This window comes from Diceros bicornis, chromosome 4, assembly GCF_020826845.1.
Source record: "Diceros bicornis minor isolate mBicDic1 chromosome 4, mDicBic1.mat.cur, whole genome shotgun sequence".
Lineage (NCBI taxonomy): Eukaryota > Metazoa > Chordata > Mammalia > Perissodactyla > Rhinocerotidae > Diceros > Diceros bicornis.
In genome coordinates, this window is record NC_080743.1 from 12420159 (window position 1) to 12445179 (window position 25021).

The following is a 25021-nucleotide window of genomic DNA, read 5'->3' on the forward strand; positions in this document are numbered from 1 at the left end:
CCCGGAGACAGTCCATAACCTGAAGAAGTTGCCTGGCAGTTATCAGTCTCCACACGCCTCCTCCTCTAGAACCACATGTCACCTTCTCTACATGTTACACGACTATCAGGAAACGGATCACTTAGAGAGAGTAGGTGAAAAGGGATCAGAATGCAGTCAAGACTTGTCAGTCCAGGAAGAACAGAAATAATATGTAAGATCTGAAAATTGCCTCAACGTGAATCAAATCCAATGGCAATTTCTTAAACTGAAAATTTCGCTGAATTTCAGCCATCCCCAGTCTAGAAATAGCATAGAGATTGATCTTAATTAATTCCCCCAACAAGCAAATATGAGAACTTAGTTATATCACTTGTCTTTTCAGTATCTCCCCATAAAATAAAGCTAAGAGGATTTGCACTCAAAGTAGCCAACAGGCTCTAAAAAATGAAATAAGAATACATTTACCTCACCCATATTAAGCATGATAAATATTTCTCGACCGTAATGATGATGTACATAGCACATCGCTACCCTTGGAATAAAAGTGTCATGAATCTTCCCAGAGTACGATGACTAGCATTGTCTTCTGTTCAAGCGGTCCTTCCCTTATCAATGACAACATCAAATCCGTGGATTTGGAGCCTTTCATATGCTGTTACTTTTCGTTTATGTTGTGACCACGTAGAGCCTTTGATGCCTCCCTACTGCAGGCACAGACTTTTTAGTGCCCATCTGCCTAAGGGAATTGGACAGACAAAGTGAGTAACATCTGTGTGTCCTCGTCGCTGACTGCCTATTTGACTTCTGAGTATAACCTGAGGTGTTGATTCTAATTACTAGAGCTCAAAGCAGTCTGCATTCTACTTGCTCTGGCAATTCTTCCCATGTTTCACTCTAGCAACTGAAAATAGCTACCGCATCTCTTCACCCAGTTCCAGTGATTGAGGGATGAGTAGAATTGTGGAACCTTCACACTCTGGGAGTGACCACTGCTGAGCTTTTCTTGTTTTCTGAGACTTTAAACAGGTAATTTGTAAACATCTTTAGAAACAGAACTCCCTATTGTTTTATTTTATCATAATAAAAGTTCCAGGAATCAGTATTTTTTAAATAAATTAAAATTAATTTCATTTTTAACAAATTGGACGAATTAATGTACATCCCTTAAAATGACTCAAAGTATTATTATGGATGTAACCAAAAAAAATGTTATAAGTGATATCAGTCTCATTAGGGGTAATTCTCATCTTTCACTGGAGTTCTATATCTTCCATCTTTCACTGGAATAATGAGAGTAGTCTCGAGTGGGGCAGAACCAAGTAAACAAGGCTCCAGCACTCACCCACCCATCCCTACCCCATTTAAATCAGTCGGCCTCGACTTTTACCTGATCTGCAGCAGGCAGACATCAAATGACACCACCCTGTTCTACTTTGGACATTCACAGATTTCATTTGGAGAAATGGTTATGAAGCTAACAAAAAATTGAAAACCAATGTCCTGTAAGAACTGTGCATTTTAGTTGAAGGTGATAGGCCTTACTCTTTCATATCACAACCATTTTGTTATTATTATTTGAAAAGGTCAAAGAAAGAAGCTAGTGGGGACCGAGTGAAATCATATGGAGAATTGTACAGAGGCTGGTAAGTGTTGAATGGGAGAGTAGATGTCATCAATCAGATTTTGGTACTGATCATTAAGCCTCCATAGAAAGTGTTTAGGACCAAACATTTACACCTTGGATTAACACAGCAACTTCTAAAGAAGGCAATGTGTTTGTATGTGGATGATTGTATGTAAGCTCCATAGCTTTCCTGGGAGCTAAACAGAAATTTGTTAAATGACTTGCTCACAAAAATGGAGAAAGCATATTTGAGTCAGAACAGAAAAGCAACTTAGGGTGGGTACAAGCACACCTGGGAGCTCTTACTATATTGCTCTAGGCCATTCACTCTCCCACTTGCCGGATAACTCTTTAATATCTCTACTCTCTCTAAAGCCTACAAACTCTGCTCCTTCAGCCTTAACCTCGGCTGTTAAATTCTTGTTTGACTGAAAAAATAGGAACAATCAGCAGAGAACTTCCAGTTGGTCCCAACATACCTACCAACTTACCTCTCTCTCTACCCTATATGCCATCTCTCCTCCTGGCTGCTACAGAAGAATGCTTCTCCTCTAAGGTTAATGCCTCCACTTGAGCCCCAGATCGCACGTCCTCTAGTCCACTCAAGCACTTTGCTCCAGCAATTTCTCCCTCTTTGTCATGCTTGACAAAGTTTTTCTTCTCTGGGGTATCAATCTTATCTATCAGCACATAACCATATTATAATATCTCCCAACTTAAAAAATAAAAAGCCCCCTTTGATCTCTACATCTCCCCTCCTGGCTACAACCCAATTTCCATCCTTTATAGCAAAACTCTTTAAAAAGAGTTATCTATATTCATTGGCTTTAGCTCTTCTCCAATTATTTCTTAAACTCACTCCAATAAAGCTTGCATTCCTACCACTCCACTATAACTTGTCCAAGATCACAGTAACCAACACATTACCAAATCATGCTCAATCCCCATTCTTCATTTACTTCACCTCTCTACACGTTCAACCCAGTTGATCATGCCCTCTTCTTCAAACATTTCGTTCGTTTCCAGGGCATCACTCTCTCTGGGTTCTCTTTCTAATCACTGGCTTTCCTTCTTAGGCCTCCTGCTGGTTCCTCTTTATCTTCCTTATTTTTGAACTGGAGTGACCTGGAGATCATTACCCAGATATCTTCTCTTTCTGCATTCAATTCTTAAGGAGTCTCATCCCCTCTATGACTTCAAATGCCATCTATATGCAAACCACTCTCAAATTTATATTTCCAGCCTGGACATCTCACCAGACCCCAGATGTCACCTGCCTACTCAACATTTCTACTTGCATATCTCATAGATGTCTCAAACTTAATGTGTCCAAAACCAAAACCCCTTCATTCTGCTCCCTACCCTGCTTCTTCCACAGTCTTCTCTATCTTAGTACACATTAACTAGACATTTTTCCAGTTGTTCAAGCCAAAAACTTTTCAATTATCTTTGACTCTGCTCTTTATCTCATGCCCTGCATCGAATCTATCAATAAATCCTGTAAATTCTGCTTTCAAAATACGTTTAGACCCCAATCACTGCTAGCTCCTTCTACCATCCTCTCTCCTCTGGATTAAAGTAGTTTGTGCTCTTCCCCTCTCCTTCCTAGTTTATTTTTCCCATAGGAGCTACTGTCAGATTGTGATAGGTCATTGCTCAAAACCTACCTTAGAGGCTTTGCATCTCTCGTAGAATAAAAGTCAAAGTCCTTGCAATGACTTTAAGACTCTACATGACTTGGCTCCACTGTCTCTCTGACCTCATCCTCTATCGTCCTATTCCGTACTTTTGCTCTGACCACACTAGCTTAGGAACACCAAGCATGCTCCTGCATCACACTCTTTGTATATGCTTTTCCTCTACCTGAAAAACTATGTGAAGGAGGAGACTTTTTTTCAGGTTTCCACTCAAAAGATGTCTTATCAGAAAGGCCCTTCCTGACCATCCTAGATAAAATAACATTGCCCTCTGACACTTGTCCCCCCTCACTCCCTATATCTCCCTCACTTTGTGCTGTGTTCATCAGGTTTATTGCCACCTGACGTATATATTAATTGGTTTATTGGTATGTTATTTGCCCTTCCCCATTGGAATGGGCTCCATGGGGCAGGTACTTTGGTTGGTTCAGTCCTGTGTTCTAGCTTGGCATATAGTTAATTCTCCATGAGTATTTTCAGAAAACAATTAAAGAAAGCCTGCAAGCGTGTCTCCTGATTTCAAACAGAATGTCCAGTATGAAAGCCAATAACCAATAGTCCAAACTGACCTTTCACCACGCATTTAGTTATGCCTGAGATTAAAACTAGGAGCATGAGATGATAATTGGGCCACATCATAACACAAGCACACGTATAATATGCATAATCTATAATATCCAACCACATAAGCCAGATGCTCGGCGTGTGCTTTGGGGCTCAGCCCAAAACCAGTTATTAAGAGGAATGAGGGGGGGAAAAACCCTCTCTCCTTAACTTCAGAAACAGAACTTAAAAAAAACAGAACTTAAAACAGAACAAAACTCCCTTTGTGAGAAAAGGGAGAAATAGAAAGAGGAATGTGAAACACCACCAGCTTTTATCCCCATTACATAATACATCTGGAATTCTAATTTATAGCTTATAATTTCAAATACAACACACAGGGTTCTAATAAACAACCTTTAACTTGGATATTTTAGGCTCATCCACACCAATATCTTTCTTAACAAATTGTGCTGAGAAATACGTCAGTAAAAGCATACGAAGAAAAATATAGCAACACTTGCCCTCTACCAAAGGACATATGTTTCCATACTTGTAGCAAGGAGATGATCTCTCGACACGCACAAACCCAAAGTAGCCTCGTTTGCCTCCAAGTCTGGAACCTTTTCGATGCTTATATTCACAGCAGGAGCTTAACCTGTTCACCTGCATCCCGTTCAGGAAAAAGGTGAGACTAAAGGGGAAACTATGGTGCCTTTTGGAAATAAACTGAAAGGTCTCTGCAATTAAAAAAGGAAATACATTAGTGAAAGCAACTGACTTTGGACTAACATGTACAAAATCACATTTTCCTTTTAAATTGCTTTTAAATAAATTTGTATTTTTAGTTGTAACTTGAAATAACCTCATACATACATGGATGAGGCAGAATTATTCTATCTCCACTCCATTCTCAATTCTACCTGAATTTGAGACCCCTTCTTGTTCCCCCACCTACCCAAAAGTGCAACCAATAAATTAACAGTCTCTGCTTGCAATTAATAGTTTTTAATCATTCCAAGTCTTTACAATGCTCTTTGAAAAGGTCTCACCCTAGAGGTCCCAAACCCCAAGTCTGAGAAACCTATTCTACAGGGTCTACAGAAACTTAGAAGCCAGCTCCTCATGACATATCTAATGTCACTTCCTAAAAAAGAAGCCTCCCTGAACTCTTCTACTTTTACCAATAATAGAGTTGATAATTTTCGCCTCTTTGCTATGTGCATATTTCCTATTGCTGCACTTATTACAATATATTAAAATATGGCTACACCAGTGGTTCTCACACTTTACTGTGCATCAGAGTCACCTAGAAGGCTTATTAAAACACAGATTGCTGGGCCTCACCCCAGAGTTTCTAATTAGGTAGAGCCCAAGAATTTGCATTTCTATCAAGTTGCCAGGTGATACTTATGCTGTTGGTCCAGGGATAACACTTTGAGAACCCTGATCTAGATGTTTGCTGCCCTGCATGTTTATGAAATCCATGAGAGCTGAAACTGGTCTTACTCATCTTTGTTTCCCCAGATCCCAGGACAATGGCATAGGAAGGCCCCAATAAGTAATTAGTGAATTATCATTTTAACCTATTTCTTCTATAGTCATCTAGAAATACTATGTTTGTACCACATTATGCCCTTAAAAAAAATCTAAATCAGATGCAATTTGTACTAAAGAATAAACTTATTGAGAAGGTAATTCCGTCATTTATACCTTAGTATTTATGATGTGAAATTAAACTAGGAAAGAGAAAACAGAAAAATTAGTGTCTGGAGAAACTAAGATGCAATAGTGGATTTAAAAATCCACTTGCCTTATTGGAGAGGATGTGGAGAAAATGGAACCCTCATACACTGCTGGTGAGAATGCAAACTAGTGCAGCCACTATGGAAAACAGTATGGAGATTTCTCAAAAAATTAAAAATAGAAATAACATACAACCCAGCTATCCCACTACTGGGTATATCCAAAGAACTTGAAATCAACAATTCAAAGAAACGTATGCACCCCTATATTCATTGCAGCATTATTCACAATAGTCAAGAAGCAGAAGCAACCCAAGTGCCCATCAATGGATGATTGGATAAAGAAGATGTGGTATATATATACAATGAAATACTACTCAGCCATAAAAAAAGACAAAATTGTCCCATTCACAACAACACAGGTGGACCTTGAGGGTATTTTGTTAAGTGAAATAAGCCAGACAGAGAAAGACAAACACCATATGATTTCACTCATATGAAGATAAACTAACACATGGACAAAGAGAACAGATTAGTGCTTACCAGAGGGGAAGGAGGTTGGGGGTGGGCATAAGGGGTAAAGAGGCACATTTATATGGTGACTGACAAATAATAATGTACAACTGAAATTTCACGATGTTATAAACTATTATGACCTCAATAAAATTTTTTTAAAAAATCTACTTGTCTTAATGGTATATGGACTCCATAGGTGGTGACTAGAAAGCTAGTTTCACTGCTTTCATAACAGAAACTTGAATGGGACATTCATGTAATATCATCCATTCTGCCGCAGCATCATACCCCATGACTCCCTAAGAACCCAGCCCTGGAAGGGAGTACAGCCAAGGAAGTGCTGAGAACGGGCACAGGAGACCAACTTCTAGATGTGAGTGCCCTTCCATTTGGTACCCACATGGCTGGAGGGCACATCCACCTATTATTCCATTTCTTTTGGTTTTTTCAAACTTATTGAACAAGAATTGACACCCCCTGTCTTTGTTCCCTTGTCATTTATTTTGTAATTTTACATTTTAAAATTTAGTGACACTTCCCAACCCTGACTTGATGGTTTCTGTATGGAGTAGTGGAAAGAATACAGAACAAAAATCAGAAGATTTTGATCCATGTCCCAGTTCGTCACTTACTAGTTCAGTGTCTCTTGGTCAGTCACTTAACTTTGCTTCATTTCAAAATTCTCATCTATAAAATGAGGATAGCAGGGGGAGTGGGTGAGGGAGTGGGGTGGCTGGGGCAACCCAGTCTACTCACTTCACAGAGCAGTCTTAAAGACTACATAATGTACAGTATTAGAAAGCATTGTGTAATATTTGTAAAATGTTGTTATTCATTGTTGACTGACAGTGGGTAGCACTGTTTTAGGCACTACAGAAAAACAAAAATACTGAAAAAACATCAAATATGGTCTCCTCCCTCAAGAAGTTATAATTTAGCAGGAGAGATAAAATTCATTTACCAGACTTTCAGAGTGAGGTCACCAAATCCTCTCCCCTTAAAATTTTGTCTCTGAAAATGGATCAAAGACAAAAACAAACTAAGCAGCAGTTATTCATGAAAACTTACTGAACTTTTGGTAAGAAGAGTGGGAATCTGTGGCATCCTTGCCTGGGGCTGCTCCCATCCCCCTCACCTGCCACTATTTCATCACTGTGGTTCTAACAGGGTAGGGCGGGCCGTAGATAACCAGAAGCTTCACTGTCAGTGGGGGCTCACCTGATTTGGAGCAGAACACATAAAAACCCTGGCCAGTGGCATTACCAGTACTAAGTAGCAGTCTCGGAGGCAAGCTCACAAGGAAGTTCAGAGGTTCTGCTAGCCTGAGACTATAGTTCTAATTAGGGCCAGAAACAGGCCAGTAGACTAGCCAGAAATTTAACAGGAAGATACAGGCAACAAGGCAGGCATAGATGCATTCAATAAACTCTATACACATCCCCAGCTAACTGGAAGAGGCATGGATTGGAGCAGGCCCAACCTACTCATATACATCCCTGGCCTATTGGGAGCTTGTACCTATACACAAAGGAAACGTAAGAGAGTCTGGTGGAAAATAAAAGTTGGAACAGATTTGAACACTATGTGAACTTTGAATGCATTTCCCGAACCCCCTACAGTGGGTTGAATATTGCCCTCTAAAAATTCATGACCACCCAGAACCTCCAAATGTGACCTTATTTGGAAATAGGGTCTTTTTAGATATAATTAGTGACGGATCATGATGAGATCATCCCAGACTTGTTTTGTCCTTATAAGAAAAGGAAATAACACATACAGAGACACACAGAGAAGAATGACACATGAAGACAGAAGCATAGATTGGAGTGAGGGAGCTACATGCCAAGGACGCCAAGGATCTCTGGGAATCACCAGAAGTTGGAAGAGGCAAGGAAAGAGTCTCCCCTAGAGTTTCTAGAGGGAGCACAGCCCTGCTAACACCTTGATTTTAAACTTCTGGCTTCCAGAACTGTGAGAGAATAAATTTCTGTTGCTTTAAGCCACCAGTTTTGGGGACCTTTGTTACGTCAGCCCCAGGAAACTAATACACTCACAAACAGATCCACTGGCAGCAGATGGAGGCTTCACTGGCTCAAAGTGTTTGGCTACAACCTCTGATAAATCATTGGATCGTCACTAAACTATGCAAACAGAGAAACAACCCTAAGAGACTAGCTTAAAAAATAAAAATAGAATTAGAAGAAAAAATCTGAGTAGAGACATTACTGGCTATATACCAAGGAGAGGGAGCAGGAATTTCACAGATTTGTTGTTGTTTGTATACAGAAAAACAACAATTAAAACAGCAAGAACAATAACCTTCAAGAGAGAAAAGTCAGAATCCAGAATCCATAGTTGCTCTAATACATGATCTAAAATGCCCAGTTTTCAACATAAAATTAAAAGACATGTAAAGAAACAGGAAAGTGTGACCAACACTCAGGAAGAAAAAGCCATCAGACCCACTCCTAGGAATCTACTCAAGAGAAATGACAACAGATGTCTACACAAAAATTTGTATTTGTAAATTCATAACAGCATGATTTATAATAGTCCCAAACTGGAAACAATACAAATGTCCATCAACTTGGGATGGTTAAATAAAATATGGTATATCTATGTAATGGAATATATTCAGTGATATAAGAAGAGAGCAACTATTGATAGATGCTACAAATGGATGACTCTCAAAAGCATTATGTTAAGTGGAAGAAGCAAGACACAAAATACTACCTATTATATGATTTCCATTTATATGAAATGTCCAGAACAGGCAAATCTGTAGAGACTGAAAGCAGATCAGTGGATGCCTGGGACTGACTATGAGAGAGGATTAACTGCCAATGGGCACAAGGGAACTTGATGCAGTGATGGAGATGTTCTAAAACTGGTTTGTGATAATGGCTGCACAATCCTATACCATTCCTAAAAATCAGTGAATTGTACACTTACAATGAATCAATTTTATGGAATGTAAGTTACACCACAATAAAACTGTTTTCAAAAACTAAAAAAATCAATATATGATAACGACTAAAAGAAAAATAAAAAACAATTAATATAAGTTACAGTACAATGAAATGCTTCAGTTTTAAATGTAGACTAAGAGCCATTGCCATCGAGAGAGGGATAAAAGAGACTAGAAGTTAGCTGAGAAAGCTTCACAGCCTTAACCTGAATCTTAAAAGATGGGTAAGACTTGAATTTAAAATCCTATTTTGAATTTAAAATCCTTTGTCCTATTGCAGACAAAGGAAATAGCACAGAAAAGACAAGATAACAGCATTGGGGGATCTGGGCCAGTGAAGCAGCCGTTTTTTTGAGGGAGTAGTGGCGAGTGTACAGATAGGGGCAACAGGATCAGTTATAGAAATACAAGAAAATGAGGCAGAAAAGGAAGGGATTACAAGAGGACCAGAAAAAAGTTACTTTGTTCTTTGTATCCACATGAACCCAGGAGGCCAAGGTCTGCCTTGTTTGAAAGGATGAACAGATAAATAAAAATGCCTGTGAAAAACTGTACTCTTTACGAGTAGCAGAAATATTCAGTGACTTCATAGGTGTACTTAATAAACAATCAACATGTGGCTTGATGTCTAAAGTCAAACTGCAGGACACCATGAATTACCATGGGAATAAAAGATGCACTTAACTCATTCCTAAATAATTAATTTTATTGTTATTTCTCATCCAAAAGCAAGACAAATTAACGACTGCCACGTTTTTAATGAGTTTATTGCTCCAAGCTTAATGTGAAATGCCCTTTTTTTTAACAGAAAGCTTCTAAAAACCTATTCACATTTCACTGAATCATGCACAGCTTTGATTTGTAAAAAGGGCAGATTCTTTTCAGTCCAGCTAAACTGCTAAGATTGCTGAACCACAAGTCAACTCTGAGCCACCCAACTTTTCAATTTTGAGCAATTACTTCCCTGGCAATCAAGGGCAAGCTGAGACAAAATTATCTTGTGGACAGGATTCAATTACTTAGGTCCCCATTCCATCCTATTATTCAAGACTGCCAAATGACATAAAAGTCACTCCCAGGATTACTATGTATGCAAAATAGCACCCAGCCAAGTAACACTCTCCCATAACATTTGGTTTTGCACTCTGATCACAGAGTACATATGGTATCCCAGAAAATCGTTCAGCTAAGTCTTTAAGTCTTGTTCTTTTTTCACTTGTATGTATCACATTTTCCATCAGTCAAATAGACATTATATATGCATTTTTTTGAATAAAGTATGATCTAAGACACAGGAAAAGTTTCATTGTGTTAATTCCAATTTTAGACTAGTTAATTTCAGCAATTCCCTAAATTAATAGTTGAAAGTTATACTTTTAAAAAATGAGTGTATGTATCTATGCCACTATCATTAGGGGTCTCATATCCCTCATATTATGAAAGTATAGGAAACCCTTTGCTGCTGAGAATAACTGACTGGGGCTCAATAGTGCTGGGCAAGAGTCCTGCAACTAGTCAGGGGCCGGGATCCGCTCTTGACCCCTGCCCAGGGCTGGACGTGTGACCTTGAGAAGCCACTGCAACTCTGGACTCCTCTCATTTTTCTCATCTACAAAACGGAAGACCTGAACTCGCAATTGCTATAACAAGATGGGACAAAAGTAAATTACATTTCAGCCAAGTATATAAAATGGGGAAAAATAGTTTCTAGCATTATTGAGCATTATTTCTAATAAATAAATTTTATACATTTTTATAAAGTAAAATATTACATATTTTACTTTAAGTTAAAACTAATATTCAAGTGTTTACTCTTTTTTATGTTGGAAAGTTTTAAATATTTAATCCTTAAATAGGTATAGTTTCTCTTTAAGTACTTGAATTTTTTTAAATTAATAGTCACTGTTTTTGATTGATAAATCAGAAAACCAAAAGTAACAAGTCCATGTTTGCCCCCAACTCCTCCCTTAACCCCTAGGTCTATATCAAGATTACCCAAATATAAATATTTCTTTTAATTAGTAAAAACACTATTACTTTCTAAACAGAGTTTCTTAAGCAAGGAAATAACAAATATAATCCTGTAACAACTCTTCCTTTTAATTGCTGTTCCGCAAAACTAAATATTGATGAAAACCACCTCAATACAATACGTGAAACCCTATATTGGATATAAAAATTCTCTTACGCTAACAAACATGGATTTACGATCAAATGAAAGCAGGAATGTACTAAAGGCCATTTAGCCAAATTCTGCACCATGTTATTTAGGTGTGATTCAGCCTTAAGTTTATTGGATTTGTGATTTTATCTCAACGTACTTCCAAAGAACAAATTGCCAATCTGGCATTTTTCCCTTAGAATAATGTATGATATAATTCACTATGGCAAGCCAAATAGTTACCTTGTAATTTGGGGGACAGTTCATTCGTGCAGCATTTTAATGATCATATATCTCTACCCCCAAATTAATCTGTTACTGGGTTAAATCACTCCAAATTCTTCCTTCCACAAGCTGCAAGGGTCATTGCTGCTTCAGTTTCAATCATGGAGCCGTAAATCTAGATTTACTTTTAGGCAGCTGGTTTACAAGTCCCTGGATATGCATAATATCACAGAGTGACTGAAGTCATTTTGATATGATATCATTAACAGCTTATCTATAGCGTGAACTACAGGCAACTAAAAAAATTCCCGTTTTATGTGTACCTTTTTCACGTAGTTTGCCTTTGTAGACACAAAGGTTTTCCCCACCACAGTGTTGTTGATAAACTTTTATTTCATCCCGGAAGTCTGGGTGATCATAGGATAAGTGCACATTTTTCCCCAAATAGATCATTGTAATGGCTGCATTACTATGCAGAGGTGTTTTGTGAATCCTTCTTGAATCCTAGAATAAACAAAAAAGGGAGCTTAAACTATTTCCTTTTACCTTCTAATTACCTTCTAATCAGAGTGTAATGACATTGTAATATGAAGACTAGAAAAGGCTATTTTTATGTACCTAGCAACAAAACCTTTATAAAATGTCAATCTACTCAGTGCACAGAAAGTCAAGCTCACTACAAAACAAATCTCTCCAACGATTATAACACATACGGTTTGGCTTTGTACTTTTAATGGAACTGCTGGCGATTTGGGCAAAGTTTGTCACTTTTTATTTTACGTGTATGTTTTACATACAATGAAAATATCAATGACCCTAAGAGGGAACTGCTCCTCGCTCTTTTAGCTGGTTATCAAATAAAAATTCAAATCAACTTAATTAATTAAATATTGGTGACATAATTTTGTTCTAATTTGAACTCATATTGATTGTGATTTAGCAATTGTGTTTGTAATGGAGTGTTTTATCTTCACACTTGAGCGCTGACAATATATCCTTCCCTGGGCTTATTCTATGTGAGAGGGAGACTGCACACGTTTGATTCCTTCTGTGGTCACTCTGAGGACTAGGGACAACGTACGCTACATGGCTGGGATTATCCAGTTTCACAGGAGGCATTCATTTCAATGTAAAACCAACATTATTAATATTATCGTTGATATCAAACAATATACCCAACAAGAAAAAAATCACCTCATAAACCTATCTGATACTCTATGGTGTTGACGAATTTAAATTATTTATAAAATAAACAATAAACTTAAATGCCAGAAATGAAAAGAACTGTCCTATGCCTTGCCTCCTAGTTCATATTCTGAAGTCCTTTCATAATAGTGAATGAGCACAGAGTCTGCCTAACCTCCCAGAGGAAGATGAGGGAAAAGAAACAGGAAAAGGAAGAGGAGGAAGAGGCAGAGAAAGAGGAACGGCATGTTGAGAGACTTTAAGAGGGCCTAGTAAGAACACTGTTGGCTTCTAGAATTACACAGAGGCCAGGCATGACTTTTAACCCACTTCATTTTTCTAACCATCAATTTTTAGCTAAATGAAAAATGTGCAGAGAATAACTTTCAGTGAATCCAAGGCAATTATTTGAGTTTGATTTCATTGAATTATGGATGCCTTGGAACCATGTGTTCTTTTTAAGAATAACAAACCTCCAACAAAAATTTCTGAAGGACCTACTAAAATATTTCCATCTCCAAACCCACCCCCTTCCACTGCAGAGAATTTTTTTCCTCATTCAATTCTATCTCTCTGAAGCAAAAACCAGAGGAAATAAATGAAATTCCACAAATGACAGTCTGAAAACTGTAAATGGAGGAGAAGTCTGAGATTTAAAATTTAAGCAAATTGTCTTGCCTGTGGACAAACAGCCCCCAAATAGAGAGATAATTAGCAGAAATATTTCAGGGACATCAAGAGCCATGAAGGGAAATCAGCAAACTGGATAATCCTTTGCAGATTAAAAACATCCCCCTGAGTCACAGTTGAAGCAAAGGGATGATGGCAGGCCCAGCTACTAGTTGCAAAATCATCCCATGTTTCCTCTTGCCTAGGCCACTTGGAGCTGTGACACGAATGTGTGCAGCCCAACGCACAGTCAGCGGCCCAGGCAAACCCAACTCAGGGCTCCCACCAGAACATTTAATGATAGGATGGATTAAATAAGAGCATCCCCCTTTTGTTAAGCAATACTTTCTAAAGTGGCATGGATTCAGAGGTAGCCCTGTGAGCTTCTGGGAGACAGGCACTATATAAATACAAGGTAATGGTGGGATTAGAGTGGAGGAAAGGCCTGCCTCGTATGTACAAAATGAGAAACTGGAAGGAAGAGTGTTTAAAATAAAGGAAATGACAGCTTTCACCGTTTTCATTTACTCATTCATAGTTTTTTTCCGCTGAAGTGTATTCCTGATAGCAACGTCTCTTTTCTCCTGGGTCTAGTTACTTCATTCTTTTTAAAATATTCCCCAATTATTGCCACCAAGTAACGTTTTCTGGGCTCTAAGGGAGGCCTAAGTGACAGCTCGTGATTAAATATGTGCACTAGGAAAGGAACAATTGTTTCTTTCAGTTGACTAAATTGCCTCTATACGTGCCATCTTCCAAGTTATAATGACCCCAGACTGAGGAAATTTAACAAAGTTTCACGGCCCTTTCTGCTGTCCTCAAGCAAGTATGAAAACCTTCCATGACAATTCAGTTCCATTTCAAGAACAAGAACAAGGCCTCATGCCCCTATACAACTAAAGGTTGTCTTTCTTACTTCCTTCACCAGTTGCTTATGACTTTCCTTCCCATTTCTTTTCAGATTTCTCAGGCAAGTACAACCTGAGCTGACAAATCAACAGCAAGCCCATTGAGTGATTAACCAGTCAGCCACGATATATTTGTAATATTCAGCATTCAACTGATATACTAAGTTTTCACTGGGGTCTCTTTTATCCTTGCCCAGGACCGTGTGATGAGTGGATGTAAGAGACTGTTTAGGTGTCAAAGTGCCTGTTCTTGTTGACAGCAACTCCTCTCTATCCACTTGTCCAAGCTCTGATGAACTCCAGACATCATAAAGTCTTACTTGGACTGCTGCAATAAACTTCTAGTTAGTAAGGTGACCATAGAATTTATCATCCAAAATGGGACACACAGTAAAAGAGGTGTTACTAATAATTATGCTTATGCTAGGAAAAAAGAGCATAAATCTGGACTGTTCCAGGAAAGCTGGGATGTATGGTCACCCTACTAATTGGTCTCCCCACTCTTAGCCTGATGTCCCTCAAAATCTCTCTCCTCCTGGATATCAGAGTGATCTGTTGTCACTAAATAGATCATATGACTCTCCTGCTTAACATCCTCCAATGATTCCCAATATCCATGGGATGAGGCCCAACATTCCTCAGATAACATAAAATGTCTTACATTCTCTAAGCTACTGTCTCTCAACTATTGCCATTCCCTGTGTTACATTTAAAGATCCAGCGACAGAACTAATTGTAGTGGACCAAACACTATCAACATGTTTTAAATCTCCAGGCCTATGTAACTGTATGAGTCACATGGTATTGAAACTATTTCCTTGCTTTTCTCTCTCTCAGTAGATAAAGACAATGTCTCTCTGATCTTTAAGCCTTCAGCGTCTTGCCTATGCTGACACCTAGTAAGGGCCTCATAAACATTGATCTGACTGGACACAGGCATGGAATAACTAGGTATTCCACATTCCACCCTTTGCTGAGACAAAAGCTAGAGTAGGGTTGACCCTGCCCTAAATCAGAAGCTTTCTACATTTACAGGAACTCAATAAGCACCAGAACATGAAACTGATTCACAGTGTCCTGTTCAACAAGCAGCACCCTTGCTAATTGAGCCTTGATAAAGATTGATGAAAATCCGACCATAGAGAGTGGCAGGCAGTTCCCGTGTTGACTCTGATTCAGGTCTTAGGAAGAGAAAATTCTGACAGGAGCCAGAGGACGAGTGCTCAATGTTCACATCCTAAAGGTCCAGGAGGAGCTGGTTGTAATGGAAACCTCTCCTCACTATACTCATTTGGTTCTTCTCTTTCTCACTGGCTTTTCCTTGTTCTCTCCTCCTTCCTCCTTTGCTTTTACTATGCTTCCTCTTTTCACTTTCCTCTTGCCCATTTTTCTTACTACTGTGTAACCCATATCTCATGCTTATTCCGGACATGCCCCCAAACACGTCAGTCCTGGAGGTATCAGAGCTCTACATTTTGAGGATGCTGAGTTGACACATGAGCCTTCCCTTTCTCATCTCCCTCCACAGAATGAATTCAGTAAGTCTGTTAAGAACTAGAAATTTTCCAGCTGGATTTTGCTATTGGGATCTTACACTCTGGGCCAATGTTCCTCTGCCCTACTCACCCCTGAACCAGGTACCAGACAACTCAAGACAGCCCCTACACTCCAGAGCCTGCCAAAATTATTCATGCTATCCAATCCAAAACCTGTTTACCTTGCCTTGCCCATCCCTTCCCTCAGAAACCACAACAAAGGTTCTTGCCCATGTTTTCCTCCCACTCCCTCAGCCTCCTGACCAACGCTGGTGCTTCCCTGTGTGGCCCTGAGTGGTGTGGTGTGATGGGTAATTTTATCTATCAACTTAGCTGGGCCATGGTGCCTAGATATGTGGTCATACATTATTCTGGATGGAACCCTGACTAATATACATGGCGTGCCCCCTCCTCTTGGGAACTGTAAGTTACAAATTGCCTTTTCAATGGCAGTCGTCTCCTGATCTATAGGTCTCAAAGTATCTGAATAATAATAAAACCTACATTTTAAAACAGCCAGGCAGAAGAATATACCTGCTTTCATTAGGAAAGAGGGAGCTAGTGAAAGTTCTAAGCAGGGGAGGAGCAGGTTGGGAGCTATTCTACAAAGTTTAATTTAACATCATTATGTAGAATCTACCGATACTGAGATGGACTTTCCTTACTCTTTTTTCCCTTTACTGCCTTTTACCCTCTGCTCCCTGATTCTACCTGCTAACTTGCTACTCATCTTTCAAAGGCAATTCCAAATGCTACTTTTTTTCTGAAGCATTCTCCAATCTTCTCAGTCAGAACTAATATTTCCTTCCTCTGTGTTCTCATTGTGCTTTATTTATACCAGTACGATAGTACTCATCACATTGCATCATGGATAATTGTAGACATTTCTGTCTTCCTTGCTAAACTGCAATCTTACTGAGAACAAGGATTTGGTCTTATTCATCTTGGTAACCTCAGCACCGAGCATAGTGCTTATCATTATTAATAAAAGCTGAATTGAGCTACTTGTGGATTTAGAGGCAGGACATAAGTACGTAGATGATTTCAGTAGCCCAGTTAAGAGTTAGGTAGCAAGCCCCTCAACTGGAGATGTAGCAGTGAGAATAAAAAAGGATCATCAGATTCACGAGCCATTGTTAAGGTGCTAGAGCTGTGCCATCTGAGACAGCAGCTACTTGCCACATTTGTTCATTGGGCACTTGAAAGGTGGCTCATTCAAATGAGATGTGTTGTATAAAATATATTAAGTATAAAATACTGAATTTAAAGACATGGTATTAAAAAAATGTGCAATACCTTATTAAAATTTTTCATATTGATTACCTGTTGAAATGATAATATTTTGGATATACTTGATTAAACAGAATATATTAAAATTAATTTCACGTGTTTCTTTTTACCTTTTTTAATGTAGCTATTAGAAAATTAAAATTGCATATGTGAATTGCATTTTTTTCTATTGGACATCTCTGATCTGGAGGACTTAGCAATTACCTGAATGTGTGATGAAGAGGAAGGAAGGAATCCTAGATTTTGAGCCCAAATTACTGGAGAAAAGGTCATGCTTTATAAGAAATAAAGCAATTGAATGGGAAAGCTGGCTTAAATTGTAACCATGTCAAATTTGAGGGGCAATAGGACCTACCAATCAGGCATCTGTAATTGCACAGGGCTCATTTGGAGTCTAGGAAGTGGGTAGGGGGCCTCAACCAGATACGGAGAAAGCCCCAGACTAATTCCCGCCTGGAGAAGCTCTTTGTCCTCTCTTTTACAAAACATATACAAAATTAAAACAAACTTGTTTTGTTTTTTTAATTGATAGACATAATGTGGCCTTGCATGGTATGGTGTGATGGTTAATAAGTAGGTTCTTATTTGAAAGCCTGTATTTTCACATTTATAAACACTATTTATGGGACCATCCACATTTTCAGTAGGCTGCTATGTAGGGTAGGTGACCAGCAATCCTGAGTAAGAACACAAAAATCTGCAGATGGGTGAGGCAAACCTCAGAGCAAAATCTAACGAGTCTCATAGATTCCGTAAAAGCTGTATAAAGCTCTTCAGGACTTGGAACAAAATGAAACAAAGCAACAGGCTCAGAAGCAACATGCTGGGCTGTGAGATCTACCACACTTTGTTATTTGGCTCCACCAATCATCCCCTGGAAACAGAGATCACAGAAGCCAGGGACCATGTTCTACACATTCATGGAGGAACAGGTGGTTCCTCCAGCAAGCCATATTTCTTTGCCTTTTACCTCTTTCTTTTAAGAGCATTTTAAGGATGCTGTGGAGGTGGTAGTCATAAAATGAAAGACTGAATTTAATGTGTAAATTAGTCATGAGAGCCACCTCTCCTTAAATGAATCTTTTCTAGATCACAATGAAATAAATCCAAGTACTAAAGTAAAGTGCATAACTTGCCACACTGTGCCAATTGTATTTTATACCCCAGGACCCAGGAGCTAGTGACAAATCCAAGAGACATCTAGAAAGCTATTGAAGCCATGTGCAAAGATGACTACATCTTGAACAGAAAAACAAATGTCAAGGTCTAAGCCTATGATGATAGCTAGTCAAGACAAAGAAGAGTCACAAAGGAGCAAGATAAGAGGTAAAAGGAGATAGCAAAGAACCATGAAAGTAGTGTGCCATGGAAGGCAAGAGAGGAAAGTTTCAAGGAAGAGGCAATAATAGCATAAAATGCTACTATCAATAAAAATCATGGTAGGCAGAAAATACACAGTAAAATAGCACAAGTAAGTCTAAATATACTACTAAATAAAATAAATGTAATTGGACTAAACTTGTTTATTAAAGGAACAGAGACTGTCAGCTTAAACACAGAACACCCATATGCTATACAAAAACAATTAAAACCTAAAGCTTAAATGTAAAGACATCAAAAGGCTGAAAGTAAAAGGAATATCTATATATACCAGTTAAATACTAATCTAAAGAAAATAAGTACTATTAGACAGAATAGATTTTAAGGCCAAAAAGTAATGTGACAAAGAGGATCATTTTTTAATGATAAAGAATCCCTTCACCAATAAGATAGAGTAATCTTAAATCCGAGGGCATATAACAAGGTATTCTCAACATTTACAAAACAGAACTTGACATAATTATAGGAAGAAATTGACAAATCTACAATGACAGAGAGTGAATAATCATTAGAGCTCAAGAGCTGAGAGATCAAGCAGAAAAAAAAGAATGCTAAGGGTGTAAAAATATGAATGACATAATTTACATTTCTTATCTAATGGACATTTATAGAACTCTTCTCCCAACATTTAGAGAATCACATTCTTTACAAAAACTGAACATATATTAGCCCACAAAGCAAGTCTCCACAAATACCAAAGAATCAAAATTATACAGAACAAGAATAAGATGGTTTTTAAAAGTAACACTCAGTGACCACAGAAGGAGTTCTTAGAATTAAAATAAGGCAGCAGAAGAAAAAACTCAGTAGAATGTGTGGAAGATAAAATTGTAGAAATCTCCCAGCAAATAGAACAAAAAGTCAGAGGTAGAAAATAGGAGAGAAAAGCTAAGAATATTAGAGCATCAGTCTAGTAGTTCCAACATTCCCAAAAAAGAGATTTCAAAAAGAGAGAACAGAAGTTTAAAAAACAAAAAATCGACCAAGTTAGACCAAAGCCTTGTGACTCAAGAGACAGACTGCTAAGGTCTGTTAAAGCCAGGATGCCTGCTGACACCAGGAAGGCAGAATGCCCAGGGGAAGCTGCCTCAGATGCTTATCTGTGCCTCACTTGTCATGACCACAGAATGGAGAAGTTGCTGCTCGTTCCTCTGTGCCCATCTACAGAAGCCCACTTCCCTGACCATATTCCTGCTGGATGTCCAGTGGCTGGCCCACACTGGGACCTCACTAGATGCCCTGACTCTGGTGAGCCCCATTTTCCTAGGACACACTCACGACCTGGCGTCTCTGACTTCCCCAGAAGGGGCTTTTAAAACTCTCAAGAAACCAAACCCAGACTATGACCCCAAAACTCTGTTCAGCTTATTTTCTTCTGGAAATATTGTCCCTTCATTACAATACTAGGTTTGAGCTTATTTCTGAAGTTTAATGCATATAAGTGATAGAACTCCAAAGAAAAGCAGGAACTCAGTTAACGCAGATGTCAGTATGGTGGTTGCTCTGGGAAGCAGCAGGGGATGTGATGGGGCAGGAAACAGGGGCTCATAATATGGCTGTAGTGTTCTACTTTGTTAAGAAGTAATGGTGTGAACATGGGGTTTTTTTGATTATTGTTGTTTAACTTGTATATATAGATTTTATATTTCTTAGTGTTTATGAGATATTTAAACTTTTTTTAAAAAGTATGACCAGGTAGAGTTTATCTCAGTAATAAATTTTAACATCAGGAAATCAAATGCTGCCACCAAGTGAGGATGACGAAGAAGTCACTGCTTTTGCTAAGTGGGGGCCACATCCTTCAGGAGAGCATGTTTGTCGGCCTGGTGAAGACCAATGCCAGCAGGCAAGGAGTTCAAAAGTAAGTTAGTGGATGTGGTGGATTCTGTCATTGCCCCAAATATTACTGTCCCTATCTGTGAGAGGATGATACTTTCTACTCCATTACTGGCAGGCTTTGGTAATGGAGTTCAAGTCTAAGTGACATGTGTCACTCCTGAGTGGAATCTTAAATGCATTCCATGGTTCTGCTGTCCATGAGGCCAACATACCCCAGACAGGGACCACTCTTCCACTCTGGTCCCAGAACTGCAGCTGACCGACAACAGACAATAATGAGAACAAGAAAGAAACCGTTGTTGTTGTCAGCTGAGTTGCTTGGGGTTGTGTGTTAGACTAAGTTACAGTAAACTACGCTTCAGGAACTCTGCAGTGGGAAAGAAGAAAACAGAAGTCTAAGGCTACAGAATGTGAGGAAAGGATTTGGTTACTCTATATAAGACCTGGGTGTGTTGAAAGACAGAGATGAATATGAGAGGGGGGCTGAAAATCCAAATTAGAGAGAAGAATTATGGTGTTGGTATCCCATAGGCAGTGGAAAGGGATAAGATCAAGGACACAGGGCAGAGGATGGGCCTCAGAGATGAGGGATACAGTCCTCTGCCAAAGACTGTAATAAAGGAAGAGAATTGGTGGAAATAGAACTGAAAGGAGGAAATCTGAGCAAGCGTGAGGAAGATAGTCCCCATTTTTTGAGAAGGTTATTGGCGAGGATAGACTCTGGGAGTGAGATGTGGACAAGGGGTAAATAAAGCACTTAAGAGTGAGGTTGGTTTTGAAGAGGCAGCATGCAGCCTATGTGCATGTTGGTACCTCACTCCCTGATTCTCCATCAATGAAATGTTGACCCAGCTATCTGCTAATAATCACAAAAGTTACATTTAACTACTATTTGTTGTATATTTATGCAATAAAAATTCAGAGATCTTTTGCCTTTGTACTAGCCTGTATCTGTATAAAGTCTAACTGCCCTTAGGACTCTTTTCTTTATCAGTATTTTGAGGAAATGAGTACAACGAACTACAATATTTTTGAAGAACACTGAAAGAAGAATTTTTCTTAATATTATACAGTAATTTGCCCAAAATCACTAAAAGTAACCTTTAATAAGGTATTTTATATGGTATATTATTATTTTTTTGGTATATGTAAGTCCCTGAATTTTCACAAATTCAATGTTAAAATACTTCTGACAACATGTGATTGAATGGGCAAATTAAAGGAAATAAATAATTTGGAAATGAGTAGAGTACAAACTCAATTTGACCATAAGATTTGCTGGATTTTTAATCAATTGTGCTAAATTAGTTATTCAACTGAACTACTCAAATATTAGGTTTCAGATTCATTCAAGCTTACAATTACATTTATAAAATTAATATATTTCTTTATGCAGAACATTTTGCATTTGATTTCCCTAGATCCTTTGACTGCATGTCCAGAAATCTAATAGTGCAATGTAATCTGTGCCAAATCAACAAAAGGAAACCTGATTCCATAATCACCTTGGTAAAGAGAGGTTCTAAGCCATTTGGAGCAGTGACTGGACGAAATCTTCTCCTTCTCCATGTTTCAGGTCTATTTTCCCTTGTGATTTTTCCTTTGGTGGGAGGAGGTGAAGGAGGAATAGGCATCACGTAGTTGTTAATGTTCGGAAATGGATATCGATTCATTCTCTGTGAATTGTCCATGGAGTTCCTGAACTTCATCACTGCCTTCTTGCCCTGTAATCACATTTCATGACATAAGAACCAGTGAAACAGAAGTGGTGACCCAACATAACCCAAATTTAAAGACAAGATTGTATGATTGACATTGCAAAACACAACTGATATCAATAGGGAAACTCAAAACATTCCAGTCTGTTGAAAAATGGCATTTTGTAGTATCCATAGCAAATTAAATTTTCATGACTTCCTAACTTTACTTAAGTATATTTTTAAACCAAACATACAGTGATGGCATTTTTATATACTTTTGACATTTTTTCTCAACAACCCATTAAATCTATGGGGACTCAGTATGATTAAACAATTTAAAATCAAGAAGTTTGAAGTGTTGTACTTTGAAGTAGAGTTGGATAGCCCACTTAACAATGGGGTGTTGCTACTTTTTTCACATTGATTTCACCCATCCAGGTATTATAATATTCCTTGATAATATAATATCAAGGAACCAAACCTAGATGCTGACCCAAAGATTCTACATAGCTTATTTTCTCCTAGCAATTCAACTTGTAGAAATAAATCTTACCCAGATAATTACACAAGTACACTGATGCAAATGTGTACAAGGATACACACACACACACACACACACACACGTATAATAAATTTAGTTGAACCATCAAGTCCACCAATAGGAGAATATTTAACTAAATTTTGCCTTATTCTTATAATAGATTCTCACCAGGCTTTAAAAAGAATGATGTGAATCTATTCATCCTGACATAAAAAGGTCTATGTGGTGTGATCATACATTTCTTTTAAATAATTGATATGTGGATTTTGAGAAAATCAAGGATGACTGGAAGACTTTGAAGAGGGGGTTGCCTTTGGAGATTTGGATTATTGGGGGTATATCATTTTCCATTTTATGTATCTTTGTATTAATTGAAAGTTTAATCAACATGTGTTACCTTAATGATTAAAAATCACCAAAGGTATAATCAATAATTATATTACATCTTTCAGGTATATTTGAGTCTGAATTTTCACAAATTGGTAATTTTTACGTATCTGAGATAGTTTTTCAAACCTTAAGGCATGTTTAATCATTTTTATCCATTTTATACAAATTTATTTGGTATGATTTTAAATTAATTTTCAACCAACTTATTCTTTATTTTGAGATGCTTAAAAAGCGAAAAGTTATTTTTAAGAAAAGGAAGTCATTCTCCAAACATTTCTCATTGCTAAATAAGTAAAAACAAGTTAAATAAAGGCATGTGTAGTCCATACTTAGATTGAAAACAACATTTATGTGAACAGAAAGGGATTTAAATAGATATTCACCAAGGAGTTTAGAATTGTTAGAATGGTTGATATTGCAGGTGTTATTTATGTTCTGTTTTTCTTTTGTTACATTTTCCAATTTTTCCGTGATGGTATACATTGATATTGTAATAACAAATATAAATTAAAGAAGTGAAAATAATAAGAACAATAAAATCAATGAATCTAGAACTTTTGGGACTTGGAGTTTTTTTGTTTTTTTTTTAATTTCTAAGTAGTTATCAGTCAATTGCATGCCTTATTTGGGAATGGTTTAGTAAATTTTTTAAAAACATGCTCTTCCTTACCTTGCTTTTTTAGCCCAAAGTATCTTGGACATCTTTCCATCCCAGTGTAAATAATTCTACCTTATTTTTTTAACATACTTTAATATACTATAACATTTTTAAACAATATTCTATTAAATTCTTAGGTGTCTTTCAGTTGTTCACTATTGCAAATATCATAATGCTAAATACTCTTGAATCTATTTCTTTCCACATATGTGTGTATTCCGAGGATAAATTCCTATATGCTAAAATGCTTGAGCATGTTCATTTAAAATGTTGATGGACATTCCAATATTGCCCTCACAAATAGTTGTGCCAATTTCTACTCCTATCAACAGTGTACAAGAAACCCTCATTCTAAGGATATCATTTTCAATCAGGTCATTATTTTTACTCAACTGCATCTCAATCAGCCTGTTTTTTGACCAAATTGCTTTTGCCTAAGTCAAAGATCCTCACTCCTGATACTTAGAAAGGTCAACCTGGTTATATCTGTTGCACATTCAAACAATTCCCACATGCATATCCTTTACTTTTTAAGAAAACGATAAGAATTTAGTGGGTGCCCACTACATACTCAGCGATCATGCAGATGACTATTCTTTAGGAATTTCTTGTCTGATTTTATTTTAAATCATTTTCGTCATCAATGACATTGAAAAAATTACATATCTTTTCTGGCAGTATATTTTGCCTATGTACCTTGCAGTATAAGCTCCAATAAGTTAGAGACATTTGTCTGCCTCGATAATTGATACATCACCAATGCCTAGAGCAGTACCTAATCCATAGTGAGTGCCCAATAAATATTTACTGAATGGAAAGCATAAGTTTAGCTAGTTTAAATAAACATGGAATTGATCCCAGTCCTGTCAGCTCACATAAGCCACCATTAAGTGCTTATCCCTCAGTCACTCACATGCCAAAACTTGAAAACAGGAAAATAAAAGGCCCTGTGCAGATTTAATTAACAAATCCACCCAGTGGCTCAGAGCAGATTTGGAAAATCACCTGAAGAAAAAAAAAAATCCCTCTCTAGCCGGCAGAATTTGAATATTACCTGATTGATAGTATTCACATATCTAACAGGAAAATGTGTCTATCAAAGTGGAGTTAATACTTATAGGATCTTAGAAAAGAATGTAATCACCTTGGCAAGTGTGGAAAGTGCCCATCTGAGTACTATCTAGGAAACAGGAGATCCTAACCATTGGACTTGGAATATTTCTAGTCCTAATGGCAAAGTTATCCCTAGAGGATACAGAGGGTTTTAGCCAAAGATCTTTGAGTTTTCTGGTACCTTTGGCAAGCCCATTCCTAGGATGAGATAGATGCATCAAGCCATCTTAGCCTGATGCATTAACATTCCATTCCACCATATCCCCTCATTCTGATTCCATGCTCACCAGGCAACCTTCTCATTGTGATCTGGCTTCCCATGTAAGTCTGTCTCCAGGGGAAAATGCACGGC

General features: G+C 37.9%; 1 protein-coding gene across 1 annotated transcript in view; it reads right to left on the reverse strand.

Moving 5' to 3' along the window:
* ERICH3 (glutamate rich 3) overlaps window positions 1-25021 on the reverse strand; it is a 100075-nt gene that overhangs the window by 33605 nt on the left and 41449 nt on the right. The window contains exons 7-9 of the mRNA XM_058538300.1: window positions 21773-21991; window positions 11785-11965; window positions 4400-4586 (exon numbers count right to left, since the gene is read on the reverse strand). Of these exons, the coding sequence (XP_058394283.1) occupies window positions 4400-4586; window positions 11785-11965; window positions 21773-21991 (587 nt within the window). The remainder of the gene's footprint in view (window positions 1-4399; window positions 4587-11784; window positions 11966-21772; window positions 21992-25021) is intronic.